The 26327-nt window shown below is 39.6% G+C and overlaps 1 protein-coding gene and 1 pseudogene across 9 annotated transcripts in view; one reads left to right on the top strand and one right to left on the bottom strand.

Annotated features, from left to right (window-relative positions):
* PTPRM (protein tyrosine phosphatase receptor type M) overlaps nucleotides 1-26327 on the bottom strand; it is an 835052-nt gene that overhangs the window by 425107 nt on the left and 383618 nt on the right. For all 9 annotated transcript variants that reach the window (XM_073331568.2, XM_073331567.2, XM_073331560.2 and 6 more), the window contains 3 exons: nucleotides 17313-17584; nucleotides 5087-5165; nucleotides 807-922 (listed from right to left, as the gene is read on the bottom strand). In XM_073331568.2, the coding sequence (XP_073187669.1) occupies nucleotides 807-922; nucleotides 5087-5165; nucleotides 17313-17584 (467 nt within the window). The remainder of the gene's footprint in view (nucleotides 1-806; nucleotides 923-5086; nucleotides 5166-17312; nucleotides 17585-26327) is intronic.
* Nucleotides 8629-8897, top strand: LOC140906826 (small nuclear ribonucleoprotein F pseudogene; annotated as a pseudogene).

Below are 26327 nucleotides of genomic sequence, written 5' to 3'. Positions count from 1 at the left end.
TTAGATTTTTGGTGTTTCCCCACTTCAAGGTTCAAATTCAGACTGATGTGTGAAGCAGAAAAGGGACAATTCTGGAGGTATGGCATCATGCAGACAGCTAGCTTCGGAAAACCCAGTGGGAGAGAAAGAGATCAAGTGCAGAACATTTTTGTTTGACTTAGGTTTACATATACAAATAGAGAAGGCTGGTTGGACTGAAAGCAAAGTTAGGAAAAAGTCCACAATTTAAATCAAGATTGGAAATCTTTCTAAAATATACACTATAAATCAAACAGAAGTTATGACCCTTATGCGGAGTTTACTGAGGTGAGGAGATATGGCCTGTGATATGCAGACGGTCAGACTAAATAACCATAATGGTACTTTCTGTCCTTAAAATATATGAGTTTATTCAAAGTAATTCTGTTTTAACATAGGGCATCCTATGTTGGATATAGACAGTGCTATAGAGCATTCTGGTTAAAAGATGCAATCCAACATCATCACTTACAGCTTGGTCAGTCACAGCAGCTGCTGACAAAAGGCACAGCTGTTACTATGGAAAAAGTGAGCATTTACCCTTAATTACCACACAGTGGTAACAGAGCTACCACAGTGTTTCTCCTTCTGTGTTCACCCACTCATAATTGATGTGTGAGGAAATATCAGATACTTCAAAAGAACAAATACCATGGAAAGGTTCAAATCCATTATTAAGGCTAGTATTGATGAGACAGGAGCTATAATATCTCCTCTTGTGCCACTCCTTGGGATGACAGAATCATACTTTCATAGTACAATGAGATTTTTGAAAGAAAAGAAGTTACCTGTAACCACAGCCGGTCACCTGTATTCGTTTTACCATTGGCAGTGCACTGAAAAGTGGCAAACTGTCCGGCATTGACTTCCACACTCTGAAGACGCAGGAAATGTGGGGTTTTGGCTGACGGAAGAGAAAAAAGGATAGAGTTATTAGCACACAGTGTGACTGGGATGGATTCATACTGGTTTATTACATATATACTGTTTTAAAATGTTCCAGTAATAAATTTACATTTGAGAAAAACATGCTAACAAGTGTTCTAAATATTTGATTCTAATTGTAGAAGATACTATATACTGTTAAGTGAGCTTTGTTCCTTTTTGCATGTATCTGGGATACAACAAAAGAGAAGGGTGCTTTCTTATTGTTCCTGCTGTGCAAATTATCTTAGCTCAGCAGCCTTCTTGTATTAACACTTCTATATTAATAAAGATTATATTGAAATCTAATTGATGTTTTGAACAAAAACATATTAGCTATTTATACCAGCAACTAGACCAGAACAGTGAAAAGTTAAATTATGTTGTCAAGGAAACTACTTTTTCCTTTTAACTAGATACAATGTGAGTAGATAACGCATTTTAGCATGATTGTTTGGTATGCTAAAGTTCTAGCATAACATTTCCACCAAGAAGAGCTATGTTCTTTAAAGACAGCTCTTCTGAAGAATAGCGTAGGAAAACAAAACACAGTAGCTGCTGCATGGTAAAACTTATTTCCAGTTTACACTTGGAGATCACCCCACAATAACAGAAAAGCAATGTGTCTGCAAATACTCTTTCAGTAAGACACCTATATAAAGAAGAAATATCTCAATTTCACCTACCTGGATAAATGTAGTATATTGTTTTTTGTTTTTACTAGAAAAAGTCAATTGCACTGAAGAAAAAAAAACCCAGAAATTAGAGAGAGTATTCTCTCTGAGAAAGACAATAGTTCCAAACAATCCAGCTCCCAAAGAAGTCAAGAGGAATCTTTCCATTGACTACTGTGGTAGTTGAACTAGGCCTAGAATACTGCTTTCAGTTATACTCACCTCAGTACTAGAAATATTTCAACAAACTGAAGAGACCTACCAGATGACCAACATTATTAAGGTGATAACTTAAAAAACAACATTAAAATAACTTTGTAGGCATAACTTGGGGAACCATAAGCATAACAGGGGATATAAGAAAGATCTATATTAATTCAAGAGGAACACTCATTTAAGGGTCACACAAGGGATTATACAATAATGGGGAGAAATTTTGGATGAATACTATGAAAAATGTCTCTATGGAGAAATCTATTAGACTTCGTAATGGAGATTTGATCCTGCTCCCATTCTAGTCAATGGAAAAATTCCCATTGACTTCAATGGTGCAGGATCAAGCACTTGTCTCACAAGCAAAGTGGTGGAACCACATCCCTTTAAAACCAGACTAGGTAAAGAACAGATAGGCCCCACACTAGCAATGAGGGGACCAGTGGGGCAGCTAGTCTCCACATGGGCAATGAGAGAATTAAAGAGAGCCTTTAGACCCAGTTGACCCTGGACCATTAACGTGTAGCCAATGTCAGGCGTGGAGAGGGGAATTCAAAGGAAAAGATGTAGGCCTAGTCTACACTAGGATTTTTACGTTAGTGTAGTTACAGATTGCTCAGCAGTGAGAAAAATCCATGCCCCTGAGAGACGTAGCTATCCCAGCCTAACCCCCAATGTAGACAGTGCTAGTTTGACCAAAGAATTCTTTCGTCGGTCTAGCTACTGCCTCTGCTACTGCTAATAAGCAGAAGGCAGGTTTGCGAGGAAGCAGCCAGGAAAGGAAGCGCTGGGACATGCCTTTCCTGCCTGCTGCAGCCCAGCAAACCTGCCTGAAGGCAGAGAAGCAGTGGGGAGGGTGGGCCACAACCAGAAAGCCAGGACTTTCTATGGGGAGCAGGGTCCTTGGGATCCTTGTGGCTGTACCTCTCCTCATGGTCTCTGGGAACTGTTTAAAAATTTGAAGATAATCACTCTTAGTTTATTTATTTTGGCAACATTGTAAAACTTGGGAGAGTGTATGCACAGCATTATCGGTTTTGCAAAAAAATTTAGACACTAACAGTTCTAACACGATATTTTTAATTTTTTAGTATACACTATAACTGTTTTGATGTTTATAATGAATTCTTCATATCCTAAATTAATTACTTTACTAAAGAATTGTTTCATTAAAGTAATTAGGTTTCAACATGAATTTCATTGGTTATGCTAGTACATTGCACACTGTGGGGTGTATTCTGCTCTCTGCTTTAACAATAAGTACATTCATGCTTTGAGGATTGATCACTATAAACGCACAGATCAAAACTCAAATATTTTGCAGGCAAAATTATTAACATGACAAAATACTACTTAGCCTATTTGAATTACAGATACAAATTCAAAATGCAGTTTAAGCACAAATACTGTAGAAGCAACATGAGAGCCTTCTACGTTTATTAGAACTAAGTGAATCAGAAATAACAGAGCTGCTGATTCTGCATAGCCATCTTCACATTTCAAGATGTTTCTATGTCTTCCTGCCACTAAACTCTAAAACCATTTTTATGAGGCATTCCAATACTCAACAATAAACTACATTTTATTTTAAATGACACAGTGCCTGTTTACAAACCATTAAGGATACCTGCAGGAATAGTATTTGCCAGTTACATGCAGTCTCCCACCCCATCAACCTTATGCACAATAATAGGTTACAATCGTCAATTCAGAAGATTAAATATTAATATATCTTTTTTAGTTGAATTTAATAAGCTTTAACAATTCTAAATAATTTTAGTTTACTTGGGCAGTTTGCTGAAAGTCATGACAAATTACTACATATAAAGCATTTTATTTGTAGTACTCTTACAGTGCCACTTTTCTTTAAGCACTTACGTATATGTATGGACTATAAATCTTTAAGCTGGGGAAGAATATTACAGGAAACTCATTTTAAACAAATAAAAATGTGCAGAACTTTACGCTATAGACCCAAACAACAGTGCTGTGCAAAGTATATTATGCAATGTTGCATAACAAAGCAACAAACCCACAGCCAGTTAAGTGTTCTGGTTGAAAAGGTCTCAAGGAAATCACACGTGTTCATTTCTTCGCTACTCTACCTGCAGCCACATACCTCAATCTGTGATCTTTGATAAGCAGGGTTGGCATGGGTCAGCGTTATTATTATTCGCACTGGAGTAACACACAGAGGCCCCAATAAGGGATTGAGAGCCCCATCATGTTAGGCACTGTACAGAACTTGAATAAGCAATCATCTCTACAGCTATAATGTACAGCATCTTAATGCTTACAATAGTTGCTTGACAGTCAACAAATGTTTATAACACTGGAATTGTTATTGACATTTCCTGTTTCCTTTGCTTTAGACATGGTCATAAATATAAAGGGAAAGGTAAACACCTTTAAATCCCTCCTGGCCAGAGGCAAAACCCTGTCACCTGTAAAGGGTTAAGAAGCTAAGATAACCTCGCTGGCACCTGACCAAAATGACCAATGAGGAGACAAGATACTTTCAAAGCTGGAAGGGGGGGGGGGGGGGACAAAGGGTCCTGTGTGTGTGTGTGATGCTTTTGCCAGGATCAGAGCAGGAATGCAGGTCAGAACTCCTGTAAAGAGTTAGTAAGCAATCTAGTTAGATATGCGCTAGATTCTGTTTTGTTTAAATGGATGATAAAATAAGTTGTGCTGAATTAGATGTATATTCCTGTTTCTGTGTCTTTTTGTAACTTAAGGTTTTGCCTAGAGGGATTCTCTATGTTTTGAATCTGACTACGCTGTAAGGTATTTCCCTTCCTCATTTTACAGAGATTTTTCTTTTACTTTTTCTTTAATTAAAATTCTCTTTTAAGAACCTGATTGTTTTTTCATTGTTCTTAAGATCCAAGGGTTTGGGTCTGTGTTCACCTACGCAATTTGGTGAGGATTTTTATCAAGCCTTCCTCAGGAAAGGGGGTATAGTGTTTGGGGGGATATTTTGGAGGGGAGACATTTCCAAGTAGGCACTTCCCCTGCTATTTTTGTCAGACACTTTGGTGGTGGCAGCATGAGGTCCAGGGACAAAAGGTAAAAGTTTGTACCTTGAGGAAGTTTTAACCTAAGCTGGTCAGAATAAGCTTAGGGGGTCTTCCATGCAGGTCCCCACATCTGTACCCTAGAATTCAGAGTGGGGAAGGAACCTTGACAGACATATATTGGAATATTGTCTCAAATACATTTTAGAAAGATGGTTCCAAAATAATATAGGCACTTACTGCACGGATGTCCCAAAACCTTCACCTCATCAATAGCCAGATATCCTTGATGACCTGAAGTGACCACTTCAAAAATAACCTGAGAAGTGAAGAGAGAAGTTCAATTTACAACTCTGTAATTACACAGTGGAAATAAAGTCTCTTATATCCATTAAATTACTATGGAAAAATAAGACAACTAAGTATTTATTTAAATAATATGTTGAGAACTCATAATAAAAAGCCAAGAATGCATCTTTCAAAAAATTTAGGACCAGAACATAAACAGAACATAAACATTTTCACAACATTATTCCCCACTGGGTTAAACAACACACTAAAGAGACTCCAAAAGATATTGGATCTACAAAGCAGTCAGATTAACTTTTCATTTTCTGCCCTTTATAGTATAAACCTGTTTATATTTAATACATGACAATTATACGGTATAGCCACATTTCTGCAGTGAAGTGTATCAGACATATGCATGGCTATTTTCATGAGTGCATTAGACATGCTCTTAATCTTCCACCTACTGTACTATGTTAAGTAAAGCAGATCATTGGCTAGAGTTTGTTTGATGACTATAAATAGGTCACAAGATAAATGGACTGCTCTTGTCAGCTGAATTAAGAGCATTCAAAAGTAAATGTCTCCAAACTTTGGCAGCCCTTGCTTTGAACAACTCAAGTCTGTTTCTGCGGAACAGGAAAAAAATATGCCAGTGGCATTAATGGGTACTTTCTCAAAGTAACGCTCAGGACATGCTAGCTCAAATCCTGCTATTTTTTAAATACTGCTTTTCTTTGGAAATTTATCCCTAATTGTTTTTCTCTACTGTGCTCAAGAAGCATACAAAAAAAGTTTGGAAGACATTTCACAGGTATACTCTATATCTGACCTTGGAGAAGTTCCATAAAAACACAAGTGTACCCCCATACATGTTCTGGGGGGTCATTTTGTGAAGGAGCTACTGAAAGGACCCAGCTTACTCCACAGTTATGCATGTGCATTTGATGGTGAATGCCTTCATTAGATGACAAGGTTTAAACACAGTAAGTCAGATTCTGATCTCAGTTACACTGGTGGAAATTTACAATGACTTCTGTGGAGTTATTTCATATTTACAATAGTGTAACTGAGATTAGAATTTGGCCCAGTATTCAAATTGTGTATCTAAAAAGTTTGCAATTATTGGCACCTGACACTTAAATGCTGCTTTATATGCATAAGTGAAAATCTGAATGCAGAATGGAAACCGCATGGTAATTGTAGGGGATTTTAATTTTATATCCCAGGACAGGTATTGCTCTCCTTGTATGCAGCACATCCTCACCCTTCCCCTATTCTTTCTACTACACTTGTCCTCCCCTACTAGCTCCCTTCTTTGGCTGTATTTTTACACCATTACTAATTATTTCTGAATTTTTATCAACCTCATTTAAAAAAACAAACATAAAAAACCTCATGAAGCAGATTATAACTCCTTCATCCTGTATTTCTTGTGAAAACCATGTACAGTTTTTTCATCATTTTCCACTTGATGAGTTGCCTGATCTGAAGAATGTAAACATTTTCACTCTAGGCTCTCAACTTTCCATTTCATCACAGCTGACACAACATCTGAAGACAATACATGAGGTATATTAGTCCAAATAAAACAACATTCTAGCGCAGCAAGCTGCACTAAACATGATAGTCCTTTGTTTCTTTGGAAATTATTTTGCTGCCTTATCAGTCAGGAAACAACTGGTTAAAACACTGATTTCAGTTGCTCATGAAACACTATGCTGAATGTCTGGCTGAGAGATATTTTACATCAGGCTATTCTTCAGATGCCTGCCAAACAGGAAATAGTGAAGCGGTTTAACATCCCTCCGTCCCTGATCCTGCCTGCTTCAGTGAAGAGCAAAATTAACTTTTCATTTCTGCCACTTCCCCTTCTATATGTGAACAAAGAAACGGAGTTTGCTTACCATCATAATGCTTATGAGTGAAAATGTGCTGTTGGAGATAACTTGCCAGTTCCAAAGAACAAAAGAAATAAGTAATTTTTATCTCTAATGCATAACCTCACTTACTCACTTCTTGCCTTTGTTGTTACAAAGAAATTACAATACTTTTAGTCAAAAGGTGGACCGTACCTCATTATATACACTTTGTAATTCACATAATTTAAAAATATCTATTTGAAAAAGAGAAGGAAATAAAGTATATTAAGTCTACTTAATGTAAAGATATAGAAGAAGAAGGAAAAAAATCAATAATCTTGCAGAGATTTCTATTAGTTTTACATCCCAGGGCAGGTATTGGTTTCTTTGTTTACAGCACATCCTCACTTCTCCCCTATGTATATAGTATACTCTTCTCCCCATAGCTCTCTTCTTTGACTGTATTTTACACCATCACTCTCCCCTACTACTACCATCCTGCTTCCAAATTTGCACATAAAGTAGAATTTAAGTGCCTACTGCCAACCTGAGCAATCTAAATAAGGATGTCTTTCCATGCCAAACATTGAAAATGGGGCTTACAATGTTTAAAGCTAGTTAAATTAATTGTATTTATGCAGATTATTTTGTCCTATTTCTCTGACAATTGCCCAGCAACTCTGATTTTAAGGGAAGGAGGTCAGAGTTGATGACAGAATCTTACTGATATGACTTGGGTCAAATGTCTGCTTACTGTTGGACATGTAACTAATGTGACAAAGTTCCCCCTCTGCCTTGGTGGATCCTGAGCTTACTGTCAGATTTGCTTGCCTCAGAGATTCACGGCAGCCCTCAGTTTGGCCACTTTTGCTACTGGCTCAAACCTGCCGTTCACTCAGCTAATCTCATCACTGGCCAGCATGGGGAAAAGGAAGGAGAACAATCCCCACAGTCTTTGCAGGTCCAACTAGTGGGTTGGGGGACAGGCCAGGGACCTTCCCCTCTGGTGAGACCCCCAGTTCAGGTCAATTCTTCCTATATCCAACAGGGAGTTGGGGGACCCCGGGCCTGCCCTCTACTCTGGGTTCCAGCCCAGGGCCCTGTGGATCACAGCTGTCTACAGTGTTTCGTGTAACACTTGTGTAACAGCTACAACTCCCTAGGCTACTTCCCCAGGGCCTCCTCCCAACACCTTCTCTATCCTCACCACAGGACCTTCCTCCTGATGCCAGATAGCATTTGTACTCCTCAGGCCTCCAGCAGCACACCCTCTCACTCTCAGCTCCTTGCACATCCTGCTCCCAGCCCCTCGCACGCACACCACAAACTGAAGTGAGGTCCTTTTTAAACTCAGGTGCCCTGATTAGCCAGCCTGCCCTAGTTGATTCTAGCTGCTTCTTAATTGGCTCCATGTGTCCTAATTAGCCTGCCTACCTGAATTTGTTCCAGCAAGTTTCTTCTTGTTCCGGAACTGTCCCTGTTACCTTACCCAGGGAAAATGGACCTGCTTAATCTAGGACTAATATATCTGCTTTCTAACACTCCCGCCTTTCTCTTAGACTCCAGCGGGCGCACATGCGGCCCTGTGAGGAATTTTTGTTTTTACCGCTGCCCATGCCAGGCAGCGTTACCATGAGCTTGCCCCTGAACCCAAGCCCTTCCTGAATGGGCTGACAGAGAAGCCGGTGATAGTGAAGCTGAAGTGGGGGATGGAGTACAAGGGCTACCTGGTGTCTCTCGACGGCTACATGAACATGCAGCTTGCAAACACAGAAGAATACATAGATGGTGCATTGTCAGGACACATTGGTGAAGTTTTGATAAGATGTATCAATGTCCTGTACATCAGAGGAGTAGAAGAAGATGATTATGATGATGATGATGGGGAGATGACAGAATAAGTTTGTAGATTTCTCGAAAATAAAGATCAGTTTTTCACATAAAAAACAACAACAACAAAAAATAAACAACCCACCAGTCTCCTGTAGCCATCTGGGCTGACCCTGTCATATAAAGTTTAAAACAAAGCAATTTTTAAAACTTGGATGACCCAGCCAGAGATGCATCTTTTTCAGAATTTCTAGTAATAAATTACATAATTTAACAAGGATTTTTTTTTAGCCCCTGGGACATAGGGCAATACTTAAAAAATGTATCAGTTTCTAGTTTTAAATGTATTAAGCCCAACCGATGCCACATATAAGCCACATGTGAATGTGAGTGTGACATTTACTGTACAAGAAACTTCACTCTTTGTCCTTCCTGATAAACTCTAAAGTACAGGGTCTGAACCAAATTCCCAAGCACCAAGTACAGTACATTCAGGTAATGATGTGATTGACAATTTCAGCCAGTTTTGGAAAAACAGGATGGATCTAGTAGTTTATATTCCCTAAACTCCTCATTTATAGGGAAAGGTATTGGACAGTAAAAAGGGTAAAAGCCAACTTCGTGTAAAGTTATACCTTCAAACTCATGTGTGTGGTTACTAGAAAGAAATCTAGAATTCCCACAGAATTCTTATTCCCTCTCAGCCCTTCAAATTACTTAAGAGATGATGTTTAAATAAAGTACAATAGCCTAAAGACAAGTGTACTCTACTAAAAATATTTTGTATCTTTCTTCAAATTTCATTTTTTATTTTAAAAAGATGTTTGTTAGTTTTTTTAAATCAAGTTTTATTACAGCCCTTTTTCTGCATTTCCAGACTGAATGAATTAGAAAGCAAATCATTCAAAAAGAGGGCAGTGAGTATAACTAAGGCCTTGTCTGCCCTACATAATTTTGTTGACAAAATAGTAGCGGTTTATACACTACAATGCTCCTTCCATTGACAAAACCGCTTTGCTGACAAAATAAAACCACCCTGACAAGAGACGTAGAGCTTTTTGCGACAAAGTTAGATTGACAAAATGACAGTGTAGACATGGCACTTAATTATATCACTATAAATGGCTTCCAGGAGGTGTCCACAATGCCCACCCTGACTGCTCTGGTCAGCGGTTCAAACTCCACTGCCTTGCAAGCATGTACATAGGCATCTGCCCCTCCTCCTTTGAGGACCTGGAAATTTCTGAAATTCCACTTCCTGTTTCCTCAGCGTGGAGAGTTCACATCAAATCTTCTTAGCTGATCATGGTGGCTCCATGCAGCAAACACTCTCCTGCTAGGAGTACACCTGAATTATTGGGTCTGCTGGGGAGAGGAGGCTGTGCAGTCCTAGCTCCGCTCAGCCATAGGAACTTTGATACCTACGGTCAGATTTCTCATGGCATGTTGGATAAGGGCTATGAATGAGACATACATTAGTGTTGTGCGAAGATAAAGGAGCTGAGGTTGGCATACCAGAAGGCAAGGAAGACAAACCGTCGCTCTGGTGCTGCACCAAAGACTGCTGCTTCTATAAAGCATGGTGTCCACCTCCTCGACAGCGACCCCACCTCCATCACCAAAAGCCCTGTGGATACTTCATCGGGGCTAGAGACAGTGGAGAGCAGACTCAACCCCGAGGATGAAGTCATGGATGAGGAGGTTGAATTGGAGGACAATGCAGTGCACATGGCAGGGTCATCCTGTGGTGTGGCAAGTTGGGACCTCTTTTCCACTTTGGAGGGGGTCTAGCCAGTCTCAGCAGGCCACCTCTGGCATTCATGATGCAGGAGAGGCGAGCTCTGGTAAGTAATCTTTTTGAGTTGATGCTACTTGGTTATATGAGGTAAAGCTGTCCTTTGCTTTGTATATTCTAGAGGTGGGTAAAGAGATAGAAATGTACAAGACGAGCTGTGTTTGAGTGTGCTTCACATTCCCCTGTGCAGCTAAGCAGTGCAGCAGAACAGTGCAGCAGAACAGCACACCGAGATTTCACGGGAATCCTCCTGAGAGATCTCTAGGAAACTTTCCTGGAGGTACTTGTCAATCCTCTGCTGAAGGTTCCTTGGCAGAGCTGATTTGTTCTTTCCCCCATTGTAGGAAATTTTGCCGTGTCAACTGGCAGTCACTTGTGTAAGGACCAAAGTGGCACACAGGCAAGCAGCATAAGGAGATGCATCCTTGCTTATCCTCAGGAATGAGATATCGGTTTCAATGACCCCTGCCTGTGGAAATGGTGGCAGAATTTACAATATTGTCCCTAGTCTTCTGCAATGATCCTCTTTAAAAACCTTCTAGGCCCTTTGTCCTATATTGAGGCAGCCCCGGGCCAAACTCACCACGTTTAGGGCATTTGCCAAGCTGTGTGCTTACCAAGGGACAGTGAGAAACTGATTCATATTTAAAAAGAGGTGCACTAACAATCATGCTTCTGTTTATTGTGTCTTGTGTTTCTGCAGATGTGTCCTTTAGGGGAACCTCCTACACACCTGCAAGTGCCTACACCAGATTAGGAAGCAAATACGGAGGAACAAGGAGGACACGTTTCAAGAGGTGCTTCTATCCTCAGAGGTAGAAAGATAAGAATGCAGGGCATGGAGAGACACTTTAAAAGAAAATTATAAAACAGACAGGACAGGACAGGAGAGCCAGGAGCAAATTTTAATGGGCCAGGAGCAGATTATAAAAGTGATGGAGGAGATGTTGAAGTCCCTAATCATGCTGCAGGCAGAATACATGCATGCTCGGCCCCCCCTGCAGCCAATACAGAACTGCTTTCCAGGACCTGCTCAAACTCCTCCCACACATTCCTTGCAGCTTCCCAGCCCATCTTGGTACCATGTTCACTCCACCCCCTCGGGCAGCTTCCAAAATGATAGCTGGACTTACACACAACTGGAAGAGCCCACACTGCCCTTCATTGTTATCTCCCTTCCCATCAAGCCTTTTGTATGTGCTGTTAATTGGTATTTAATAAAAACATACTCTCTGAAAGATAACCAGTCTTTGTGGTCTCCCACACACGGTGATTCCTGCTGAAATTAATACGCAGTTGCAATTTGATCATTTGCTGACTACATATCATGGTCAGGAATCATCAAAATTTTCATGGAAGGCAGCAAGTTAACAAAATATGGAGGAGTGCTGTAGAGAACGACAAATTACTGGTGCTCATTGTCATAATGGTGCCTCAAGATTCCCTGATTCAAATAGCACCGTCGTTGTGCCCCGCCAATACCCCTGGTATCTGGCTGCTCAAAATCACTCATCAGGTGATCCGTCACTGCGCTCCACTCCAGGGGAAACTTTTCACCCTTAGCCTCGCAAATATTATGGAGCCAGCTACTATGGCCATGGGAATGTTTTCTTCATTTAGGTCTAACCTGCCATAAAGGCAGTGCCTGTTTTTAATCTGCCTAAGGCACATTATACAGGCCTTCTCCACCTGCTCAGCGTATTGTTGAAGTGTTCCTTGCAGCTGTCCAGGTTTCCCATGTAAGGCTTCATGAGCCATGGAAGTAAGGGGTATGCTGAGTCTCCCAGGATCACTATTGGCATTTCAACATCCCCTATTGGAATCTTCTGGTTTGGAAAGAAAGTCCCTGCTTGCAGTTTTCTGTACAGGCCAGTGTTCCTAAAGATGCATGCGTCATGCACCTTCTCAGACCACCCCATATTAATGTCAGTGAAACGCCCTCAGTGATCCACAAACCATCCAATATCATAGAGAAGTACCCCTTTTTATTGATGTACTCAGTCGCCAGATGGTCTGGGGCCAAAACTGAGATATGCGTGTAATCTATCGTCCTGCTACAGTTGCACATATTGTGCAAACCCATCCACTATTTCACACAATTGTGAGTCACAGTCCTTTGTAGCTCTGCACACTTGTGTTAACACAGTCCCAATGGTGGACTTCCCAACTCCAAACTAATTTGCCACTGACTGGTAGCAGTCTGGAGTCCCCAGCTTCCACACAGTGATCACCACGCACTTCTCCACCAAGCGGGCAGCTCTCATTTTGGTGTCCATGCACCTCAGTGCTGGGGCAAGCACCGCATGCAGTTCCAGGAAGGTGGCTTTCCGCATCCAAAAGTTCTGCAGCCACCGTTTGTCAACCCAGACCTGCATAATGATGCGATCTCACCACTCAGTGCTTATTTCACAAGCCCAGAAATGACGGTCCACAGTGTGCAACTACTCTGTGAATGCCAAAAGTAATCTGGTGTTGTTTCTTTCCATGGTACACAGAAGGTCAGGCGTCTCTGATTCCTGTTCACATTTGGAGCTCGTGACATACTGTATGACCAGCTGAAATGTGTTCATAACAGTGACCACAACAGCAGAGAGCAGTGCAGGATCCATCTTTTCAGAAAGAGATGGCGGGTGCACTTCCATTGAAAAATGCCATGAAACGCAGTCCATGGAATGATGGGACCAAAAAACCTGCATCATTGGACTTTGAGCCCACACCCATGATGCACTGTTATCCACTCTCCCTTCCCACAATTCCTAGCTGCAGAAGGTGGCAAGCAGCACAGTAGGATAGCTACCCACAGTGCACGGTTCTCACTGTTGACGCTAGAGCACTAACTATGGATGTGCTCCACCAATAGAAGGAACGTTGTGTAAAAATGCGTGTAGTGAGGCGGTGTGGCTCCCCACTACCCTGGAGAGGGATGAGCCCATCCAGCTGCCGGAGTGGGCAGAGCTAGGGAGCTCTGAGCCCGGCCCTCAGAGGGTAAGGCAGCGACCTGAAGTATAAAAGCTCACCCTCAGAGCTCACTGGGGGCCCAGCCGCTGGGGAGGCCAGATGCCTCCAGCCTGGCCCGCGACTGGGAAGCCCCCGCGGCCCAAGGTGCACGCCAGGACTGGCCCGATTTGCTCTGCGCCCGCTACCCGGAGGAGTTGCCGGGCCTGCCACTTGCCCATTACCCTGAGGAACCCCTGGTACTGGATGCCCTGGAGGATACCATCTGGACCCAGGTACCCCAAGAGGAGGAATCAGGAAGTAGCGGGGACAGCTGACCATAGTCTGGCTAAGGAACTGCCAGAACCTATGACAGTGTGTTGCGGCCAGGAGCCCCACTGACACAGCTGCTGCTAGGGCCCCGGGCTGGGATGCAGTAGAGTGGGAGGGCCTGAGTCCCCCCTGCCACCCAACCCTTGGGTGGCAGTCTCCCTTTCTTCCAGGTCCTTTAGAGGCCTGGGCCTGCTAACATTGAACTGTTTGCTCAGCCCCTGCCTGAGGGCCTGAGCTACTGACTTGGTTGCCACGCCCTGATCCAGAGCCTGGGCCTGCTACTATTGAACTGTTTGCTCAGCCTCTACCTGAGGGCCAGAGCTACTGGCCTATTTCTACATACTGGGCCTATTTCTACATACTGTTTGCTACTGCTCAGCCCCTGCCGGAGGGCCTGAGCACCTGACTTATTGTTGCCCTGCCTTGACCTAGGGTCCGGGCTTACGGTGCTTGTTTCAGTTGCTGCAAGGGCCGCCAAGGGAGACACCCGCGGCTGGACTAATTTCTCCAAACATTATCTGTGTGTTGTGAGCTGGTGTGGCTCCCCGCCGCCCCAGAGAGGGTCGAGCCTCGGCTAGCCGCTATACAATGAACAAATGATGTAATTATACCAGTTTTTGATTGTCAGGGTAACTTGGATTGACAAAATTCCATAGAGTAGACAAGGCCTTAGCAGTTATGTCTAACTGCCAATTTGCAATGTTAGCTGAGAAACTCACCAACCTGAACTCAGCGGAGGGGGAGGGGCATTGTATCTCACAATCTGTGGAGTTGTACAATTCCTTATGCTTAAAAAATTAAAGCACATTTTAATACTCCACACTGATCTGACAACATAAAATAACCCTATGAAATAACAGATTTTTCTCCTATTAAAGAGGTAGCAAGCAGGTCATATATACTTAAAGAAACCAGATCTTTTATTCTGTTGCCCTCTGCTGAAAACACGTAAGCAATACTTCCTGACTGGTGCAGCTCTAAGGGAGGGGCAGGTTTTAAGTAGCAGCAATTAGAACAAGAATTAATTGAGGAATTAAATATATCTTAATAATCAGAATACTTGACAATTTAAGTTTAAATGACAAGTAATTAACCTACAATTAGTTTTGGCAGATGCAGGTTATCAATGTTATTTATATATCTAAAAAAAGAAAAGGAGTACTTGTGACACCTTAGAGACTAACCAGTTTATTTGAGCATAAGCTTTTGTGAGCTACAGCATGATGCATCCGATGAAGTGAGCTGTAGCTCACGAAAGCTTATGCTCAAATAAACTGGTTAGTCTCTAAGGTGCCACAAGTACTCCTTTTCTTTTTGCGAATACAGACTAACATGGCTGCTTCTCTGAAACCATTTATATATCTAGTACAGTAGTTTGCCATGTAGGGTGAAACCTACACAAATAATTACCTGGTACAAAGAAAATGTATTAAAATGATTACAAGTACAGGCTCTGAGCACAGTAAAAAGTCATTTCTAAATGGAAACCTGACATAAACGGTACCAATAACACAAATAACTATAGGAATACAATATAATAAAATGTTAATTATTAAATCTTTTAAATGCTCTGCCTCTGTTTATGTTAATAATATGCAAGATAAAACCACTTTAAATACCAAATAAATACTAAAATGTTGGACTAGAATTGGATTTACTCCACAATAATCAGTCTTGCTTTTATTCAGTTAGCATTAGTGGGAGTTACTTGCCTACATTTTTCATGGATCATCAGGAAAATAGACTCAAAAATGTTTTTAAGAGATCTGCATTGTACAAATACCATTCCTTTAAAACACTAGCATGTTAAAACATGTAGCCTGTGTTCATATTTCTGTCTTCATTTTGATTTTATTTGTTGGTAGGTACCCTGTGGGTGTCCTATTAATGGACTGGAAGTGTATAGCACTGTCATGTAGCTGGGTATTGCTACAATTATAAAAACAAAAAAACTAAACTATTGTTACATTACCTAGTCCATCCCTATCAATGCAGGATGTTTTCCTGCAGTTCTTATTTATTTGTAGATTGTCCCATCATCTTTTATATATGCCAAATAATGGGCTTCCATCACTATTGTTGCAAGACCACTGCACATTCTGCTATGGAGGTTTTTCCTGTCCCTATTCTTTCCAGGAAGTGGGGCAGAGAGAAGATGGCTGACGCCTTGTGAGGAGTAATAAGTGCTAAGTAAGTAATAAGTGGTCCCTGGGAAAGACACTCAAGTTCTGGATAGGATGTGAAAGACTCAATTCCCCGGGAACTTTGTGACAAAAAACGAAGGTTAAGGAGTTCATTAGAGGGGAAGCTTTAAGAGCAGTGGGACCAAGGTAGGCAGTGATGAGTACAGAAACAGCTGTGGAGACTGTAATTGTGATGGGGAAACTGAGGAGACTGTGTCAGAGATCCTTGAGGAAGCGGATGCAACCAAAGAGGCAGGAGATGGCGCAGCAGCTGGGGACAGAGAGATAGATCCTCAGCTGGTGAAATCAGAGTAACTCTATTCAAGTCATTGGAGCTACATCAAATTACAAAAGCTGAGAATCTTCCCCATAGGCTGTGACCAAGCCTGAAAAGCCAGATTGCAGTTATCTAGGGAGCCTGAGCTACAGGCTTCTGTTAAACTGGTCCCAGAGGAGTGGGAAAGGCTATTTGGAAGTGTCTTGATTCCTCAGACTTCAATTAGCTAAAATATATTAGCTGAAATTTGATGCAGATTATATAGATAGAGAGAGCACATAAATGTCTTCTGATATTGCCTGTATCTCTATCAACATGGCATTTTAGCTTCATCCTAATGGTACAGGAATATTTTATTAGAAGTTTGTTAAAATCCCCTTCCCCCGACATCCTTTTGGGGTGTGGGGTGTACATGTGTGTGATTGTGGAATCATGGTAAACTTTCCTACAGAGGGGTAGCATCTTAAGAAATGGCAATGTTAAGCTCCTACTACTTCACCCTTAGGCTCTAATCAGAAGAATGCTGCTGTAATCAGGTGTTCTCAAAAACTAAAATTACAAACTGAAATTGCAATTCAGGCCTGTGAACTCAGACGCATCTGGTTCTAGAGCCACAGTTGAGCGTTATCAATATAAAACAAATCAAACAAGCCTAACACTGTAAAATTTTCCGTTACTAAATTCTAATGTTCCTGATGTACAGGTAATGGGTGAAATCCTGGGCCATTGAAAACAATGACAAATCATCCATTCTTAAACATTAAAATATGCAAATATATATTTAGCATCAACCACAAAACAGATTAATTAAAACAAACTGACCAACATAACATACATTCGTTTTTACTCACTAATCAGGTCATCTTAGCCTGCATTCAGTCTTGCTGATGACAAAAAGCAAGTTGTAAATTTAGGCTGCAAATCTGTTCAATGTGAGAAACAAAATTTAACAAATAAAATGTACCTGATAGAAATTAGGCCAAAAGGTGCTAATTGCCAGCTCTGCTCTGTTCCAAGTGCCAGTAGCTGCTCCGGACATGTTCCAGATGGGGTTACCAAGCGGACCATTATTGACCTTCACATAAACATTCAGAGAACCAGGATTGGACCCACTCTTGCTTGAAACGTAGTAATGGAAATCGATACAATGCGTGTCATTTTCTTTTAGGTGGGGTAGCAGGAGGTGAGCTCTTTGTTCAGCAAACCTCCCAGAAGCGTTCACCAGCATGAAAGATCCTGCAAAACAAACAGCCACAGTCTCAGCCACAGGTTCGGTCTGTTTGCTGCCACCATCATCCCCTATTTAAATACGGAAAATAACAATTCTGCTCTATGTCCAATCATAGCACTTTGCATTTATACCAGGCCTTTCATTCAAGGATCTGAAGGACCTTTTCCAAGTGTCGTATGTATTGTAGAAGCATGGTAAGTATTATCTTCCTGATTTGACAGGTAGTGGCACAGAAAGGCTACCTGACTTGCCCATGGCCACATGATGAGTCAATGGAAGTTAGGAATAGAATCCAGTGTCCCAGTCACTGCATCATGTGTGGGTACATGACTCCCATTGAAGTCAAGGTGAATTATGCATGCACAAATGACAGGATGATCAGGCCAAAGATCTCCTGAATCCCAGGCCCCTGCTCTAACCACCACCAAACCACACTGCCATTTTTGAGACTGATGAAATTTGACCTTCATCGAGGTGACGCTTCTGGCCTACCAAGACTGTGGAAAGGAAAAGATCAGACATGCTAATTAAGCTTTAAAAAAAGTGGTTTGTGTTTGAATTTCTAAGTAAAAAACAAACTAACTAACAGATCAGTAAAGTGTAAAGGTTGCACTCCTAAAGCAATTAAAACAGCATTCACATGATCTTAATCACCCTGCAAAAAGATTCTTCATTTCATCAGTAACAAACCCATTCCATTGAAGCAAAAATTGGAAGAGATCAGTTTAGTGATGAATAGATACAGAACTGTAACTGCTGTACAGCTCTTTGATTAAATGATACCAATGTTTTTTTCAGAAATTCATATTTCTGAATGAAACGAAAACTTAAACCCTACATGGACGCTTGTCTACCAATACTTATGTTATTGTTCCAAGGATGGACTTCAAATATGATTGAATGAATAATCTGAGTAGAGGACAAAGTGACTGAAGATCATTTAAGATAATTTAAGTTCCGTTATGTTCCCCCCAAACAAGAAAATGAATATGTCATTGAAACTCTGAGGTGTAAACGGACGATCAAGTAATTTCACAAAAATAAACTAGGACTCATTTTGCCTAAGCAAATCAGGTGGCTAAGTCCCATCTTTAGAAACGATTATAGGAATTTAGGAGCCTAATTTCCATTGATCTCAATGAGACAGACTCCTTAAGTAATCTTTTGAAAATGGGACTTAGGCACACGTGGAAACTTTACTCCAGATCTTTCATGTGTCTTACATAGATATACAGATTAAAGAACCTGGTTTCCTAGCTGTGTTAAACTATTCTGGAAGCAAAAATCCTCAAATCATTTTCACCCTAGACAAAAAGAATACAGTTTCCAAAGTTGATAAAAACTACTATAAGCTGCAATAATGAGGGATCTGAACTGATTGTGTATTATTGACTCCTTATAAACTATTATTGCATAATATGATCATGTAATAGTAAATACTTTTACACATTGGGCCAAGGCCTGTTTGCTTTATTAACATGAATGGAAGTCATTGGGATTAAAAAAAAATCTGGTTATAATTTCACAGTTTCACAGTTTTCTACATTCAAGTATTAAGAACCATAAAACTCTTATATGACTACATTAGAATCACTTAGTTTTCCAAAGCTTGAGTAGATGAGTTATGTATGACTTGAAACACATGAACAATCATCACTGGACTAAGAAAAGAGAGATACTGTCAACCCATAGTGAAAAAGACCTTTGAGAGCCAACTTTTTAAAAGGAAAAAAGCAAGCAACAAAGAACTTTCCAGTAAACAGAAGTCATCCTATTGGTTCCATTTAGATAAGGGATGTGATTCTCTTTATAAGAAAAGTGAATCTTTAATGAAAACTAAATTAAGTTATAGTATGACATTTAGATGAGCTGTTTTAGCTGCTTATCTAAAAAATATTTGGCAATTTTCTTTCTAATTCATGAGGCAAGAAGTAGCTGAGAATAAAATAAATTCAGCCTTTTAAATTGTTTGATTAACGGTTTCAGGAAATGAGATACAAGTGGTGTAATAGAGCCATGACAGGTAGCCTGATTCAGAAGGGTTTTTTGGGACTATTTGATTTGCGACCTGTGAAGGTCCTAATGACCAACAACTTTGAAGGGGAAGCCATCTTTTTGTTCAAGGACCAGTATACAAACTCACAGTGCAAACTTTTTATATAGATTTAAACAGTTTAGGGACATGAGGATTGTCTAGTTTGACCTCCTGTACAATACAGGCCTTTACATTTCATTCAGTTACCCCCTGTATTGCACCAAACACCTTGTGTTTCACTAAAGCATAACTTGTTTTTGACTAAAATTTATCTTCCAGAAAGGCACCCAGTCTCAATCTGGAGACATCAAGAGATGGAGAATTTAACACTTTCCTCAGTAATTTGTTCCAATGGGTAATCACCCAACCGCTAAAAATGCATGCCTTATTTCTAATGTGAATTTGTCTGACTGTTCTTCTTATGCCTCTCTCTACTAGATAAAAGAGACCTTTAGTACTTAATATCTTCTCCCCAGGAAGGTACACTAATCAAGTCACCTCTCAGTATTGTTTCTGATGACCTAAACAGATTGAACTCTACATCTCTCACTGTAAGGCATTTTCTCCAGACCTCAAATCATTGTTGTGTCTCTCTTCTGCAGCCTTTCCAATTTTTCAACATCCTTTTTAAAATGTGCAAACCACAACCGTACACAGTATTCCCGTTTGTCTTGCCAATGATATATACAGCAGTAAAATTATCTCCCTACTCTTAATCACTACTCCCCCATTTATTCAACAATCACATTAGCACTTTTGGCCACAGCATCACACTAGGATAGTATGTTGAGTTGCTTGTCAACTATGACCTCTAAATCTCTTTCAGAGCCAGGATGCTATCCCCAATTCTGTAGGTATGGCTTTGTTCCTAGATATGTGACTTTGCACTTGGCAGTATTAAAATGCATTTTATTTGCATGGGCATAGCTTACCAAGCAATCCAGATCACTTGTTGTCATCGTTATTTACTATTCTGCCAATCTATGAGTTTAGGGACATGATAACACCAATGTTATCAGCAATGACTTTATATTTGTTTCCAGATCACTGATGAAAATGTTGAACAACATTGGGCCTAGTACCAATCCCTGTGTAACCCCCTTCCCCAAAACAGCTCTCGTTGATGACTTCCAGTTGCCAACTACTTTTTGAGATCTGTCAGTTAGCTGGTCTTTATCTTTATTAATATGTGTATTATTGATATTGTACAGTGCAAATTTTTTATCAGCACCTTCTCTGATATGAAAAAAATCACCTTCAATGGTTGCAAAATGACATACAACAAATTTAAAATCAGGGGTAAACAGAAGCAACTCCATTGAAATCAGTGCAAGAACAACCATGGACAACACATCTGAGTTTGGTCCTTAATAAGTATATCTAGTTAAATCTTGCATCTCCCATCAGAATAATCTCATACTATTAAACTGGCAAAGTTTGGACAGAAAACATTAAATACATTTTTCTTAAAACATAGACAGTGTATACGGGAAAGACAAATGCAAACTGAACCCATTAAAACATTTTCTATTAAGCTTTTCAAAACCTAATCAACTTATCTTCAAAGGTAAGTCATGTAGAAATTCTCTCTCTCCCTATCAACTTTTAGTATTCTCATCTGTTACATTGATTGCTAAAATATTGCTCTGCCAGATGGTTATATAAATATTGTGCATGTGGATAAATTAGATAAATTAGTGGATAAACACTCTTGTTTTGACTGCAAAAGCAAAACAGTCTTGACTTTCTCAGCTACAAAGAATGAAAAATTATGGCATTCTTTGCAAGAGAGATAGCATTTCAGCTCTACAGAAAGGTTTATCACATATTGTACAGTATACAGAAGATGCAATATGAGAATGGTACTGCATTAAATTAATGTGACTGCTCATCAGTATCATCCAGACAGAAACATGCATTATTAAGAAGAGATCACCTGTAAGAAAATAGGAAATTTATTGGGTTACCAAAAGGAAAAATATAATACTCAATGTGCATTTTTAGTAGAAAAACATTGCAAATGTGCCAACAGCTACAGAGTGCTTGGTTTACAATAAATTATTTGCTTAGATATAATGCTCATGTTTAAATATGAGGTTTATTATGGTAATATAAGTCAAAAAGTTTAAATGTGGTTTCTAGTACGAGACACCTAAATCCATATTTAGGCACCTATATGTAAATGAAAGTGGCCTGCTTTTCAGAGGTGCTGAACACTAACAGCTCCCACTGAAGCCAACAGGAGTGCTCAGCATCTGTGAACAATCAGACTGCTTTTATTTAGGTGTACATATTAGTCACCCATGTATTTTGGTCATCCCTGTCAACATTTTGACCAGAGAGTCTAAATAAATTAAATAATAGATTAATTTAAAAACACAAAACAGAAAAACATAAATCAGTGGTTGAACAATTAATTGTTTTCAAAACATGCATATGATACAGCAGTAGTTCAGCAAGTACTTGGTACTTCATTCAGCACTGAAAAGTTTAGTGTTTCATATGAAAACCATCAAAATATTACCTCCAAAAAGGTGAAAGATATGTAAGAACAAAAACTAAAGAAAGAGCAAACAAAAGCATCTATTCTAGACACAAAACATCCCTGTAACTTTCATTATCATCAATGGGAGTTTTAGGTGAGAGAAGTACCAAAGGAAGGAAAGACCCTGTCTGTAATCTTTATTTCACCAGCTATTCCAAGTAATAAATAATAAATTATATTTACAGAAGCTTAGCTTGAGTTTCTTGCATAAAAAGGTATGACCAAAAGATGGAGTAGCCCAAGAACAGTGAATGGGTCTAGTTTGTACTAGATAATCTGACAACTGGAATAGTAATATACTCGCCTACAGACATGATGGACAATGGCACAAGAGATATTTTTCAGTCACTTCTGCAAGTTCTCACAGTGTCACATCAACTTGTTGAAAGACAGTTCTTATATTTGGCATGTCAAGTCCAATAAAACTGAATGCAGCATCATTTTTCACACAAGAAAAAAATGCCTATTAAGTGGAGAAATTTGCTTTGTTGGTTTTTCATGACTCCTGTACAGTGATCAGTTTTCCCTCTGGACCATGACAATACATGTAATCTACCCTGCAAAAATAATTTTACTGAAACGGTGATGCAGTAGCTGAAATAGTAGGGTATCATTTGTTCACGCATGATCAAATGATGGTTTTGGCTCTCAATACTTAAAAGAAGAGTGTTAAATACAACAGAGAAACAGACCTGGTCTTCAGATACTTTTTCATATACGGACTTCAACTCAGAAATATTTTGTTATGAAGGGTCTAGATCAGGCTGGTGAGTATGATGTTACTAAATCACGCATGCTGAGCTACCTTATTACATAAATAAAATGGTCTCATTTCATTAAATACATAGCATTACTACTACTAATTATTCATTATTATCTTTAATAAAAATGTCTGACATCGTGGTGGCATTGCAGAGAAGTCAAGTCAGAGACCCGGATTTACAAAAGGTTAGATTCAAGAAGCTGGTAGGTTAGATTTTGTTTGGTTTTCAGTTCTATGCAATGTACTGTCATCTGGAAAAAACAAACACTGTTCTAAAACATAACTTTCTGCACTGCTGCATTTCAAGTCAAGATCTTTGTTACAACAGAACAGAGCTTTTTTAAATAAATGTGGTTCTAGCAGCAGCACAGCAGAGGTCAAAATGTAGGGTAGCAGTAAGTGAAGAAGTTTAAGCTGCCACTTAAATAGTCAGTTTTTCACACACAAAAAACACAACAACATAAATCTAAAAGAAAATTTGCAGTGTGTAATCAAAACAATTATTCAATGTTGAAACTCCCTCTCCTTTCCACACCAAGAAATACGACAAGTATTATCAAAAAGAAAAGGAGTACTTGGGGCACCTTAGAGACTAACCAATTTATTTGAAAGCTTATGCTCAAACAGATTGGTTAGTCTCTAAGGTGCCACAAGTACTCCTTTTCTTTTTGCGAATACAGACTAACACGGCTGTTACTCTGAGACAAGTATTAACTAATTCAGTGTTATTTAAATCATATTTAGCTTGGACATTATTTCTACTCAGGAGCTTAACTTTCCACTGAAATACCGTGCAGCAAATCCTCAGCTGGATTAAATTGGTATATCTCCACTCAAGATCTGTCCTGGTACAATTCATATACACCTATTCTATCACTGTTATCCTGTAAAACACTTATACACCATCTGATTCTTAAACACTACCCCCTATTTTTGTACCATTTTTCTATTTAATAAATTTACAGTTTATAACCTTGTATAATACATTTAAAATATTAATTACCAAGCCTACAAAGCTGAGACTCATCTCCTCGCCAGCTTTCAAAATTACCATCCTTCAGTTTTTCAAAGACTAAATCTTTTCCTAAACAATTAAAAAAGTTCAACTATTTTATCTTGAATCACTTATACTACACACAGAAGCAATCCATCATTACCCATTGTTTTATCTTGATTTTAAGCCAAATAATTGTTTACTACTTCCAGTAATCTCAATCTCCTCCATTTTATCCTCAACAGTACACAGGACATATCTTCCATAAATGCACTGTTAACATGTTGATCAAATACAAATGAGAAATGACCATGTACGTCTTTAGTCATTTTTTTAAGTAACAAATAATTCCTTACTTTACTGCCATCTTAATAAATCCAATGTTTATCTCTCTTTTCTTCAATCCTCCAATATATGTAAAGAATTTCACTGTTTATATTAATAGCCTTTGTTTTATTTTCTTCATGTACCTCCCTTACTCTTTGAAGACTGTTTACATTCTCAGTGCTTCTTATGACATTAATATTACTTTTACCTTCCAAGGGGATTTTAAATTCTTCTAGTCAAACACTGTAAACATTTATAGAAAAAGTAGTTTGGACAAAGTCTGTGCAAAGACTCTGATTATGAAAGAAAATAACAGCATGTGGATAAACTTAGAGGGAAGCATTTAAAGTTTCAAACTGACACAGAATTCTAGTAGTGCCCCCCCCCAAAAAAGTAAGAGTACCTCACATTAGAGTATCAATGTATTGTATTTTTTATTATTATCATAATGCCGATGAGACCTACTCAGGCACCAGGACCCTACTGCGCTAGACACTGTATAAACAAAGAGACAGTCCCTGCCCCAAAGAGCTCATAATCTAAAGTTAATGATCTGCAATTAATAAAACGTACCTTTCTGTGAGAATTAAAAAATGAAAAAAGAATATGAAGATCATAGTGGAAGAGAAATGAAAAAAATCAGAGAGAAGAAAGAGATCGGGGAAAGGATAGCAAGTGACGAGACCCACAAGTCTGGAGATGCAAACCTAAAATGTTGTCTGATCTTGGTAGGGCTTTTGTAACGGGAAGATGTCTTGCACCATCTCCCAGGACCCTGAGGACAGGTTCAGGTTGGCTCTTCTAGTGTAGGTGATTTTTTTTTCCATTTCAACAAGAGATCCAACCTCCACTCTTTGAAACTGGGGGAGGATGCAGGTCTTTCCATTGTCTCGGTAACACTGTTTCATATAAGGCAAGATGAGATGGAATATAGATCAGGCCCACATCCAGACTGAAGACAAAGATTTTAAACAGAATGATTGAGTGCTTTTAATATATAGGCGGAGAGGGTTGCCCACATGGGACTATCATATCAGTCCCAAATTATGTCTTTAGTGAGGCACTTAAGCAGTTACATTTCCAGCAGGTCTGGGGAGGTTGATGGCTTATAATCTGTCTGTTTATAACTTCAACCTGTTGCAGCTCGGAATCAGAAACAAACCTGAGTCACGGCCAGCAGGAGAATGCCCTGCCTCCTGAAGTTCCCTCCCAATTGAGGTAACTTCCACAAACAGAATTATTCAGATCTACTTTCCTAAATTATAGATTGTGTTAAATATACTCTGAGTAAAAAGCACATTTTTCCCTTCTGCAGAGCATGGTAAATTCCATCTGTTAACAACAAACCCAAATTCTTGGATGTAAATTTCCATCTCTATTCTGGAAAATCCATTTGCCTCCAAGGTGGACTAGATTTGTGGACTTTATTACTAAAAAAAGGAAATTTTCAGGTAAGCACAGACATGTGTGGTGAAAGATCAGGTTAAAGACTATTTAGAAAAGCTGGACATGTACAAGTCCATGGGTCTGTATCTAATGCATCCAAAGATGCTGAGGGAATTGCCTGATGTGATTGCAGACCCATTGGCCATTATCTTTGAAAACTTGTGGCAATCAGGGGAGGTCCTGGAAGATTGGAAAAAGACAAATATAGTGCCCATCTTTAAAAAAGGGAAATGGAGAACGCAAGGAACAACAGACGGGTCAGCCTCACCTTAGTCCCTGGAAAAATCATGGAGCAGGTCCTCAAGGAATCCATTTTGAAGCACTTGGAGGAGAGGAAGGTGATCAGGAACAGTCAACCAAGGGCAAGAGCAAGAGCAAGTCATGCCTGACCAACCTGATTGCCTTCTATGATGAGATAACTGGCTCTGTGGATATGGGGAAAGCAGTGGACATGATATATCTTGACTTTAGCAAAGCTTTTGATACAGTCTCCCACAGTATTCTTGCCAGCAAGTTAAAAAAGTGTGGATTAGATGAATGGACTATAAAGTGGATAGACAGCTGACTAGATTGTTGGGCTCAATGGGTAGCGATCAACAGCTCAATGTCAAGCGGAGAATAGCAGGGGTCGGTCCTGG

Source organism: Lepidochelys kempii, chromosome 2 (genome assembly GCF_965140285.1).
Source record: "Lepidochelys kempii isolate rLepKem1 chromosome 2, rLepKem1.hap1, whole genome shotgun sequence".
Lineage (NCBI taxonomy): Eukaryota > Metazoa > Chordata > Testudines > Cheloniidae > Lepidochelys > Lepidochelys kempii.
Note: the sequence above shows the minus strand (reverse complement) of the source record. Positions and strands in the feature narration are given on the sequence as shown.